Consider the following 10965-nt stretch of genomic DNA (forward strand, 5'->3'; position numbering starts at 1 on the left):
AGGATCAATTTGTGCTTTCAAGAGCTCAAGGGTCTCAGCAAGCTCATTGCGGTTTCTAGAAGAGAAAAACAAACGGTCTGATAAGGCACTTAATTTACCCCAAAGGGATTTAAAAAAAAACCAACCAAACACTATCTGGTTAAATGAACACCACACTGGAAACCTTATATATACTGAAAACACAAGCACAGTGAAATGCTTGTCCCACCAGAGTGGCTGCAACTTTGCAGTCAGAAACCTTCCAATTTATACATGCCAAAATCAAATGATGTTTTTGGAAGGAGCTTGTCTACTTATCTGTCAACTCAATTCCTGTTGGGTCTAAATCCAAGCTGCTACTAATATTCTTTTATTTATTATCCTCCTGACAAACCTCACTGATTTTTTTTTGTGTTCTTCTCTCAGAAGAGAACAAGTTATGTCTTTCTGCTCCTGCACGAAAGAACCAACCACATCATTCACGTAGAATTTTCAACACCAACTAGCAAAGAATGTAGGTACTTTTTGCAAGTACCCATCCTAAGCATGTGTAGCAAACAACACCAAGTTGTCTAGAAAACTGCAGCTAGTTGAGTTATGACAGTGAGAAAATATTGGTGCACATCTTTATGAATGTTAACCTCAGTGAACTGTAACTCCTTATTTAAACTGCACATCTAACTATAAAAAAATACCCTCATGTATAAAGAATTTGAGCCATGATTGAGCAGAGTCATTGTTTTCACAATAGACTAGAATAATAAGGCTCTCATGTTTCTTTTTCAAGGTTGACATTCGGCAATTTGTTTTCCTCAGTTTTACAGAAAAAATGGAAGCTTGCAACAACCTTGAGGTGTGGAATCTCATGAGTTTTTAAACCACTTCAGATTTCTCAATGCATTACTGTGGTTTTCTGCTGGGAGTGTGGAGTGCCAGAATCTTCCCAGCGTTTCTTCCACCACTGGCAATGACCTGTGGAGTCTGCACTGAATGAAGAGATAAGCACCGCACAAACTCTTGATCTGCTTGTTAGAAACATTTACTTTATACACTCACAACAGCTCTTTATATGTAACTAGTAGCAATGCTTATCATTCATTGCCAGTTGATAGTGGTTTAAACAGTTCTGTATGACTCCTTTGGTTACTAAAGTGATGGCTGTGTAAATAACCTGCAGGTGGTCTGGGTTGGAAGGGACCTCAAAGACCACCTATTCTAACCCCCTGCCATGGGCAGGGACACCTTCCACTAGATCAGGTTGCTCAGAGCCCCATCCAACCTGGCCTGGAACACTTCCAGGGATGGAGCTGTCAAGAGCTTCTCTGGGCAACCTGTGCCACTGCCTCAGCACTCTCACAGTCAAGAATTTCTTCCCAGTATCAAATCTAAACCTGCTCTCTGTCAGTTTGAAGCTGCTCCCCCTTGTCCTATCAGCATCTGCCTCTCTAAAAATTTCCTCTCCACCTTTCTTGAGCCCCCCCAGGTGCTGGAAGGTGGTCTAAGGTCTCCCCAGATCCTTCTTTTCTCCAGGCTGGACAACTCCAACTCTCTCAGCCTGCCTTCATAGGAGAGGTGCTCCAACCCTCTGAGCATCTCCATCTCCCTTGGTTTCCCTTCAACAGAAGCAACTGCAATCTAATTCTCCTGAGAACAAATCTGTCCACTTGTAACTTTCTTAATAAGGCTGAAGTTCAAGAAGCAAGAGTTGTCTTTTATTTTCTAAGGCATTTAGCTGCCCAGTAAGCAATATGGAGCAATTGCCTCCAAGAGAGTCTTCTTTTAGTACCCTTCATACCCATTCATTGAATATATTCATTGTAGCTTGATTAAGCAGAAAACAAATTACATGATGGCTGTTACCAACAAATCAGTTATTTCTGTTTATGATTTTTCACTGAATAAAGATGTGAAGGTAGAAAAATCCCACTGTTATGAATCCTACCCTGTGAGAAAAGAAGGTTTATTGAAATAGATTTCTCAGTCCCAGTCACAAACAGCTAAAAATCCCTACAAAATAAGAAAAGAAAGAAAAAAAGAAAAAAAGAAGAAAAAGTCAAGGAATACCTAACAATGCATTTCCACGTGGACCCATCCTGGTCATCCTGTTCTTCTATGTACATCCTGACATTATGCTCTTGATCCAGCTGATACCAGTACATCAGGCCATCCTTGTCCCGACCAATGGGCTGCAGACGCATAGCATCAGCATCCTCCTCGTTAATGATATTCTTAAACTTCAGATTGTCATCAAACTGACATTCACAGAGATACTTAAAAATTGAGAAAGCAGAAAGACTGTTAAAATGTCAAAAATATAAACAGAAATAAGAAAATCAGCTAATTTCCTTTCAGTATAATATGGAACTTCTTTTTAGGCGTTTGTCTGTTGGACTATCTGTAACTATCTGGTTTTTCCAGACCATGCAGTTTTTAAATCAGAGACAAGGTTTGGGTTTGGTTGGGCTTCTTTCCTGGCCATCTTAGAAAGTTTATTCTAAACTTTTATTACATAGTACAAATGATCTCATTCTACAATAAAACCCACTCATAACTTGGAACCAACCCTGACAGTTTTCTCAAGATTTGAAAAGATAAGTCCCATTTCTGCCTTCGGAATTCAGTAAGGTAACAAACATTTTTAGAAGCACACTGCACAGGCAAATAGCTCTTAACAAAACAGTAAGCACAAAACTATTTTCATACAAAGTGAGAAGAATATGCAGACAGAGTGTGACATGCAGTTTGGGCCCATCCCACTGCAATGAATATCGTGTCTGCTCCAAGATCAGCTCGGTATTTCATATATGCACTTATGGCTCAGTCAAGCTAAATTTGCAAGATGTTTAAGTGAATGAGGAAGCCAAATCTCCGAGATATTTGAGTGAGGAAAAAGCAATTTAGAACCTTAACTGATGAATGTGTACCTTCAGAATCCCCAGTTTGCATTCAACACTCATTTCTAGATATCCTTTTTTTTCCATCTCCCAAGCCCAAGTGCTGTTGAATTCTTGGCATATCTGTCACAAACAAAATAAGAAGATATTTAGGGTTAGGAGATAAAAGCACCTTTAAACGCTTTTATTCATAGTACCTTACTATGGTAATTAATCATGTATGAGCTCTTTGGGATTACATTTGGAAAGCTTCACACAAAAATAAAAATTATAAAACTGAGGTAGAAGCACTGGAGAATCTCCATGGAAGAGCAGATCACTGAGGCCCCTGATCACCACCACATCCTCTAAGCATCCTAAATTATGGTGCATGACTCTGGACTGGGAAGGTATTCCTGACTTTGCTGTGCAAATATCTCACATTTTTCTATTTCTGTCTATTTAAAGTAACAAATTCTCTCGAGCAGACATGATTTGTTATTACACCTCCTTACAGCACTTAGCATATAAGCTGCCAAGGTCTCTTGGGGCCCCTAAGTCCTTCAACTGTACTGCAGATAACAAATGCAACTGCTACTCACTCCACATAGTGGAATTATTTCTCTTTAGAAAATATCTCAGCCTTCAAGCTGCTTGATAAATATTTTAAAATATTTTAAGTATAGCCAATTTCAATTTATTTAAAGCAAATAAATTCAATCACACCAATATGGGAGAAAAAACCCTAACACAAAAAATCTCAGGAAAGCATAAATAGAGTGAATCAGCAGGAGCTCCAGTAATAACAGTGGAGAAGGAATTCCCTCTCCTCCTAAACAACTCAGACACACTTAAGACAACCCTCATGAACAGAGACAAGCTGCTTATCAACTGAAGACACATGGTGGGATCTCCAGTCAGAGGCTATTCCAGTCGAAATATCCAGAGGAGGTGAAAGCTGATCATAGCTACACCTCCAGCTGAGATTATTTTGAAATATCCAAATCAGCACATGAGGTGCTGCTGCCCTTTGGTCTGCAAGGATGGACTCAATCAAAACAGTGGAGTCTCCCAATCACCAAATTGTTATGAATCACACAATATAGTTACCAAGCTACTTAGAAACCTGTCAATCACATCTGAAAGCAGCTTTCTCTGGAAACAGCAGCAAAAATAACCCTGAATTTCACCCACCAGCTCATTCATATTGTAAAACTCCACCTGGGCTCCAACCAAGAAAAGGGGCCACTACCCCTCCTCTGTCCCCATGGCCACACTACCTACCCTCCACTATCCCTCGCACTGGCACCAGTGCTTAAGTGGCCTGAGGGTAAGTCTGCAGTTAGATCCGCTCAGCCACACTGTAAATCATACTCTGACTCTAAACTACCACCTACAGAGAACAGTGAAGAGTGCTCTCTGGTCACGAGGGATCCTGCTGGAGAGCAGTTTTTCCTCCTCGGAGGTTAAGGAACATGGAGACTTCTCTGACACAAAGCTAAAGCTCACAGCAGGAGACAATCACTGCTTGCTCACAAAATGAGGTTACTCCATTTTCTCTCTCATTTTCAACCAAGCAATGTGAAGAACACTGGGAAACTGCACATCAAAACCCTTGCTCAGGGCATATGCCTGTTGCTGTTCATTAAGTATGAAAGCAATAATGAGAAGCTTCATGTGCTGTGGAAGTGTGTGGCTGTCAAAGCAAAAGCTCTGAAACATCAGAGCTGATGAAGCATCTGTTCAAATTGAAGTGACTACATTTTGACAATTAAAAACCAGACAATTCTGCTTTCTCCTGACAAGTACTGTCACAACTCTGAACTACAGCTCTCATTGATTCAGGCTCTACTGAAATCTTAAGTCTCTGCCTTCAGAGAGAGGATGTTTCACTCAGATTAAAACCTGCTGCTGGCAGGAGCACTGCCTTCTGCATGCTAAAGAGTGGTCAGCACCTTTCCACCCTGCAAGAGCTGCTGAAACACCACTCTCAAATATTTTCAAAGAAGCTACGATGGCACCCGACACTTACTATTACCATGTTCCAAATGTTCACTTTAAACAACAGGAAGGTGAAAGACACAGCAGAGGAGTCTGCTTGGGTGGGGCTATAGACACCTGAATTCTAACAATCAGAAAAGACATGTGTGTTCAGAATGTGCCCATTTCGAGTTGAAGGTTCCAGATGGACCAGTCCAGAGAAATCTTATCTGTATAAAAATGCAAAATATGTTTGACAATAGTCAAGTAAAGCATTTTGTCAGGAAACAGTGCAATGCGACTTAACTACATGTTTCTCAAAAAACAGCAAGGCTGGACAGCTCCTCTTAGTTGTTGGAATGTTTAGGACAAGACCATTTCTTTACCTCAGTCACACATGACCACATACATTCCTTGTCCAGAGGAGGAAAGTCAGATTTCTGGAGCCCTACAGTCATTTTCTTCAAAAAAAAAAACTAGTTCACATGCTGGGGACCCATCTTGGGTGGTTCACCATCAAAGAGGGAAAGGAAAGAACTCTCAACTACCATGTTCCCTTCCTACCCCAAAATATATTCATCTGTGAAAACACCAGCCACTGCTTAGAGACAGCTTTTTTGATGTTCTTTATAAGCACAACAGCCAAATGAAGTGCATTTTATAAACAGCTGGTATAGAAACAAAACATAACAACATATACATGCATAAATATTAAGAGCATGTAAGTTTGAATGTCCTCCACTCAAAGTTTCCACTTAAATAAGGACATGGTCACATCTAAAACATATCAAACACTGTTTTATCAAAGCAACATTAGTAGTTTCCAACAAAGGAAAAAACAGGTCAGCTTTTAAGAGTGTATCAAAAATACGTGGAATAATACTGCAGGCATCAAAGAAGAATGGTCTCAGTGGTCCCACGCCTTTTCAGTTTTTCATGGCTTTTGTGGCATTTCCCAATAATCTTTCTTGTTTTTCTAAATTAATTACCCTCCTTTGAAATGGGGACAATATTAGCATACCTTTCTAATTAGTTATATTCAAATTCCTTTGTTCCTCAAGATTCCTTTGAACCACTGGCTAGAGTAAGCTTCAAGTTAGCTCTGGAGATAGTTACATGAAGTAGAATTTATTAACACTTACTTGGTCTTAACAGGAGTGTGAGGGAGAGTTTCCTTACCACTTCCCCATCCTTTCAATGCCTGCTGAAGATGATTTTCCAAACTATTCCCTTATAAACTTGTTTTATCTCTCTGCTTACCACACAAGTGGTAAGTGGCTTCAGTAGGGTACATAAGTTCATGAGTCAGAGTTGGGTTTTCTCAGTCTGCTGCAACGGTTTTTGGGGTTATTAGGAAATCTAACACAATGCTGTAACCACAGTACTTGGTAATACACAAAGTACACAGAAGTTACATAAATTATTACATTATTATTTTTAAAAATTATCATCAATACTTTAAAACTGGCTAAGGGGTTAGAGTTAACCTAAGGCCCTTCTGCAGGTTATTCCCCAACACATTCTCAGTCCTAAAAACATCATCATCTTCAGGTTACACAAACATCAAGACAAATCTCTGTCTCTGTAAAACCTATAGAGAGCACTTAAGGGGCCAAACTGCAACTGGATTTTCCAAGTGCCATTACTTGTACAGTTGCTATTACCATAATGCTGCATTTCTAAGCCAGATGTGATCGTGGCTGTACAGACAATAGTAAGATTAGAATTCTGTGGATTAAAAAGACACATGGCATATATCCAGAGGGGAAATGGTAACCTGTTAATTTTGACTATCAGTATATTTTTATTTTCTGAAGCAGTGTAAATTATTTAAACGGAAAACTATTTGCATGTAAAGTGTCAACAATGGCACAGCCTCAATTAAAATGCCAAGACAGAATTATGTAAAACAATGGGATGATCCATTTTTACTGACGCATAACTACATTTTCATCTTAGCTGTGCCATTCTGAGCGTGCAGATATAAATCACAGCAATACTTTCTTTTATTATTAACACATGCTACAAGACCTCTGTATGGTTAGTTCCTGTAAGAATACCAACCAAATCACGATAATCCAATTATACCCAGACAAGTGTCAAACAAATGAATTGTTACTGTGTAAATCTCTGCTCAATTCAGCCCTCTTGCAGGCTACTAAATCTTTCTTATTTAGGGTCTTAATGCTCAAAGTATTTTCCTACCAAATATGAAGGTGGACACTCTTTTACATGGAGAAGATAGTGTCTGTTCTCAGAGATTTTTCTAGGCAGACTGAAAGTTAAGCTGGGATCTGGTGCAACTAAAGTCTGAGCACGCACATCCATGCTGGCCACAGCACAGCCCAAGGCTCACTATAATTCATAACAGGGATTGCTGACACAACTGCTCACCATAACCATATTCCAGCACTACAGAATAATACAATGAGCATATTGTACCTTGATCAAATATTTTTCCCATCTGTCTGCTGTGACAGACTTCCCAATCTTTCTCATCAGTTTCAAGTGAAGCTCCACCAATTCTTTTGGAACTGCAGCATAGAGAGAGAAAGAAAGAGAGAGAGAGAGAGAAAAGGAAAAAAAACGTTATGAACTCTGGTGCAAATATTCTTCAATGCTAAACACTGATAACACATGACAAATTGAGAAGTTTTAGTAAAACATAGGAACTTGAAGCTTGCTGAAGAGCAGCACCACAACTGAGAGATGGCAGAAGGTTAATTTAATCACGAGTGGTTTTTAGATTTACATTTAGGATAACCATTGCCCTGCCTTCAATTCAAGGAAGTAGACCTTGGTGATAATTATGTCAACATTTTGTCAGTGTTAAAACCACAACTAGACAGGAACTACTGCAGTCAAACACCTACAAAAACACTACTGCAAGCAGCACACCTGCAGCTGCCTCCAGAAACCCATCTTCTGTACTATGCCTGGAATATCACTGAATCCAAACTATTTTTGGTTGAGTGCATGGTATGGGAGAAATGTTCCAGAAATTCAGTCCTCACAGATGTAGCTTTGCTATCTACTTACTCTCTTTGGTACGGGAGGGACAGAGAGGCACTCAAGATGTGGGGCTTGAGGAACAGAGTCCAGAACTGCTGCTGAGTACAGCTGCACCAGTGCCGTCGCAGAACCAAAGTTTTCCAACCAAATTTATGTAGCACTTAGTGTGCAGCTCTTCAGAAACAACTTCAACAGCTCATCTTAGCTCACATCTGTGATTTATAAATCAATCTGGCACCACCAAGTGGCAAATTTGCAGAACATGAATTTTCTAAGGTAGCAAGCAGTGTAACTTTTAAAAAAATATGCAACTGTGTTACTAATGTCACCCTCCACGCTCAGTGATGTCACCCTTCTCATTTGTAATTTGTTGAAACAATAAGTTTTCAAGTATTGTATTTCTCTACTCTTTGTGTACAGTTTTATGTTCTAAAAGCATTTTCATTACTCAATGCATACATGCTTTAAAAACTTTAAACCCAAGAACCTTGATGATAATTTATGATTATGGTTTTTCTGGTCTAGTAGCATTATTTGACACAGGATAAACAGCCGCAACGTCAAATTTATTTGTTCTAAATGAGACATCACTAAGACATTCTTTCTTTTACTCATCTATACAACATTTGAGTACCTGTGTGAATCTTTCCAGTATTTAACTTGAATCCATGTGACCTAATTTTGTCTTTGAATCAAATGCCTCCATTTCCAGGTGAATACACTGAGTTGGGAAAATATCAGTTTGATGAAAATAAGCTTGTGTTGTTTCAGAACTTGCTCCAGAAATTTTATACACATCCTTCAATAAATAAATATAGAAAGTACCAGCCTGGTGCCCCGAGAGAGACCTTCTTTCAGTGTAGATATTTCACATCCAACTCTAAGCTAGTCCTGACTTTTTTATTCCATACATAATATTTTCATGACCATAACACACCTAAGACACCTAGCACATATTCCCTTTGCATTTCCTGAAAACTGATGTATTTCATAATTTTGAACTACCACCTATTTTAAAAAGAACAAGATCAAAGGTCTTAACCTTGGTAAGTGCCAAGCACTTGGCAGTAACAAAATGAAGCACAAAGCACTTTATACACACGAGCAATTCTATCCAAGTCAACTTGTACAATTAAACTGCAGCTCGTGTTTGTGTGACATGGAACTGAGCCAGAGTATTCAAAATCTTGCTTAATCGAAGCTTTTGTTCTGCATCTTGCTGTTTGTTATTAATCAGATCTCCTTTTTATGGGTACATACTGATAGGAATCCTAGTTTAAAGAAGTACAGGTGATTTGTTTCAAACTATCAAATCCCCAGTCACCATAAAAATCTCTGCTAGAGCATCCGTCTTAGAAGAAATGGAGCATGTTAACAATGGGAGTAATTTTGCACACCCTTGGGTCAACACTTCCTGTGAATTCTGTTAGTACCTACAGAAACCTCACTTCTCAGGTTCGGCAGTTCAGCTCTTGCATTTCTAGGATCCCCATGACGTATTGATGTGGTTACTTTCACAAACCATTTCAAAACCATTTCAAAACCATTCTCTGTTTATTATCCTTTTGAGACGTTTTTCATGTATCATACAACATTAATGACAGGATTTCTAGGCTGTCTTTTTGACAATTCCCTAGTAAGCACTTGGAGGAATCACACACTATCCTTCTGGTTGCAAGGAAGGAGGTGGGAGCTTCAGAGAAGAAAACTGATGTCTAGCCTGCAGGTAGAAACTAGAGAGTGTGTGAAATGCAGCCTGATCAGCCAGGGTGCCTAACTATCACAGGAGCAGAAGCCTAGGGGACTGAGAAACAAACTCTATTGAAACCTAAGTAACTGTAAATAACACATGGACCACATGCAGCAGTGTACACCTAACTTGTCCAGATATACCAGCTCAGGGAGAGGGGCTAGGAAGGCTAAAGAGTGGTGGAAAATCTCTCCTTTCCCCAAGCACTTACCTGGCAAAGAGCAGAAGTGCATTAATAAACATGACTTACATTTCAGTCCTCTCAGAAATGCATTGAACCAGCATAACCTTAGATGAACTTAGTTTGGTTCAGAATATAGACAGAATTCTTGACAAGAGTTAATTGAATTGGGACATCAATAAGGACCATTTTTACAACACTGTTCTAGCCTACATGTAACATACCTAAGAGAATTAATGAGACCTAATTATTTTGGATTGTGTTGTTAGTTGTTTCACTAAATAACAACAGTAGACTATCATCTCCTTTGCAATACTTCATCTCCATCCAAGTGGGACCTGCATCACTCATTTCAGAAACTCATATAATCATGTTTTGCATTTTCTAATATTTCACATAAGGGAAGGAACAATACATAGCATCTTTCTTGCGTAACTGCCATTCTGTGTAAGGGTTTGGCAAAAAAAGTGTGATGGAACATATTTAAAAAAACCCTAAATCTGAATTATATTCTGAAATTCTTATCAAACTTCAATCTCTATGGAAAGTCATAGAGGAGCTCTCTAAAACCTTCATTGAATATACTTACAGTGGAGGAAACACCAGGTCTGTGCACGGGGCTAATAGAATTTGTACAGCACTATAGTAAAAGAAGGACTGGTTCAAAGAATTGAGTATAATGAAACCATGGTGCCATCTGCTAGATATTCAAAAATATAGACTTTTCATAGGAAGAAGTCACAAGTCAGAAAGAATGAGGCACTGCATATACAATTATAAGGCTTCTGTTCAGCCCATTTGTTAAGTCCTGCACTTTCCTGGGGGGCAGGCTCTTGTCTGGGCCTCATGTAATATCCTTTGAACACTATTCTGCCTACTCCAGCATTCCAGGGAATGTCCCATACATCAGTCACACATTTCTAATAAATCTGGGAATGACAGAAAATTGAAATGGGAGATAAAACGTAGGACCATGTGCAAACCCCATCAGCTGGTTAGAAAAGCTGTAACACCCGCACAACCACGATTAAAGACCTGGTTGTGAGTACCCATTAACACCTTCCCATGTAGCCATAACCCCATTTCACCCCTACTTATTTTCCCTGCCAAAATGAATATGCTCACAGCTCACCTTAAAAAAACCCAACTGAAATAGAGGAGAAAAACAGAAAACGTACATGACAAAATCA

The 10965-nt window shown here is 39.2% G+C and overlaps 1 protein-coding gene across 1 annotated transcript in view; it reads right to left on the reverse strand.

Moving 5' to 3' along the window:
• RSF1 (remodeling and spacing factor 1) overlaps positions 1-7360 on the reverse strand; it is a 37274-nt gene extending 29914 nt beyond the window's left edge. Inside the window, 4 exon segments of the mRNA XM_009072184.1 lie at positions 1-55; positions 2044-2249; positions 2904-2996; positions 7275-7360. Coding sequence (XP_009070432.1) covers positions 1-55; positions 2044-2249; positions 2904-2996; positions 7275-7331 — 411 coding nt within the window. The 5' untranslated portion in view covers positions 7332-7360.
• Between the last annotated feature and the right edge of the window lie 3605 nt (positions 7361-10965).

Source organism: Acanthisitta chloris, unplaced genomic scaffold, assembly GCF_000695815.1.
Source record: "Acanthisitta chloris isolate BGI_N310 unplaced genomic scaffold, ASM69581v1 scaffold10173, whole genome shotgun sequence".
In the NCBI taxonomy this organism is placed as follows: domain Eukaryota; kingdom Metazoa; phylum Chordata; class Aves; order Passeriformes; family Acanthisittidae; genus Acanthisitta; species Acanthisitta chloris.